The sequence below is a fragment of the Sinocyclocheilus anshuiensis genome, unplaced genomic scaffold (genome assembly GCF_001515605.1).
Source record: "Sinocyclocheilus anshuiensis isolate Anshui unplaced genomic scaffold, SAMN03320099.WGS_v1.1 scaffold2280, whole genome shotgun sequence".
Taxonomy (NCBI): Eukaryota; Metazoa; Chordata; class Actinopteri; order Cypriniformes; family Cyprinidae; genus Sinocyclocheilus; species Sinocyclocheilus anshuiensis.
In genome coordinates, this window is record NW_015544262.1 from 41,803 (window position 1) to 42,980 (window position 1,178).

The 1,178-nt window shown below is 39.0% G+C and overlaps 1 protein-coding gene across 1 annotated transcript in view; it reads left to right on the forward strand.

Annotated features, from left to right (window-relative positions):
• Positions 1-678: 678 nt before the first annotated feature.
• Positions 679-1,178, forward strand: part of LOC107698001 (tetraspanin-33) — a 10,310-nt gene continuing 9,810 nt past the window's right edge. Inside the window, exon 1 of the mRNA XM_016498907.1 lies at positions 679-822. Coding sequence (XP_016354393.1) covers positions 751-822 — 72 coding nt within the window. The 5' untranslated portion in view covers positions 679-750. The remainder of the gene's footprint in view (positions 823-1,178) is intronic.

The following is a 1,178-nucleotide window of genomic DNA, read 5'->3' on the forward strand; positions in this document are numbered from 1 at the left end:
AATGAAAATTAAACAAACCCTTTAATTTTTGTACATTCAAAATGCTACACAACAGAAGTTTACTGTGTAACGAGCAATGTCACAGAATTCGTCAAATATTGAATGAATAAATCAAATACAATTCAGTACACTTAAATCAAACCGCGATATGGACTAGTGTATGTGAATATTAAATGGCAAAAATACTATTTAGCTACTACAGACGACAACCGCGAGCGTTGCGCGTGCTTAAATAGCAAACGAAACGCGTGTCTGCGTCACATTCCGTAAATTCCGTTTTCATGAATAGATTCCGGGATTCCGTCCCCATTTTCTACATCGCCCTACTTTTGCTAAGAAGCACGTTCAACGCGGACGCACAGACGGTTGTCGTGATAATGAACACCACAGCAACCACTTGTGCGTCCGCACTGAACGCGCATCTCGCATATAAAAAGCATTTTAGGGGGCCCTTGGCTTTTGGGGGCCCAAGGCAGTCGCCTACCTTTGCCTAATGGTTAAGTCCGCCTCTGGTTTCCACCCCCATGTTTTATGTTCTTTGGTCTATATTATATTTCTACAAAAAAAAAGCCCGAATCTATCTGGTAGCTTACTGGAAATGCACAGACAGACAGGTATGCGAATACCTTGAGCAGGCAAGCGCGTACACGTCGTTATGGCGAAACGGGGGGAAATAACCTGAAGCACTAATGTCACGTTACCTCGGAAGAATAAAACGCTGTCTTTGTTTTTTAATGACACGGAGATAAGATGAAAACCAGGAGAAAGAAATCATTCAGAGCCGTAAAGTGCACGTTATTTGTGTTTTGCTACATCTTCTGGGTAAGAGTGTGTCTTGTAATCAATGTAGCATATGCTGATTTATGGAGCAGCAATGTGTTTTGTGTTTTTTTTCTTTCTTATTTATTGCATAGGGTGAATTCAGGTAAAGTGGGTCGTTTAAGCTTGATTATACTTTGCTCAATGGGTTTACACTTTCAAAGCATAAAATTGTCTTACATTAAAGAGACACTTTCTTTAAAATGCTAAAATAGTTTTGGCTGATTCTTTATGACACTGGTGATTGTGACTACACTTCAAAGGACGACTCCCTCATCATGAACACGAAAATGTAAACAAATATTATTGTGACAGTATTATTTGTCACTTCAGTTAACATGGATTAAAATTAAATATAT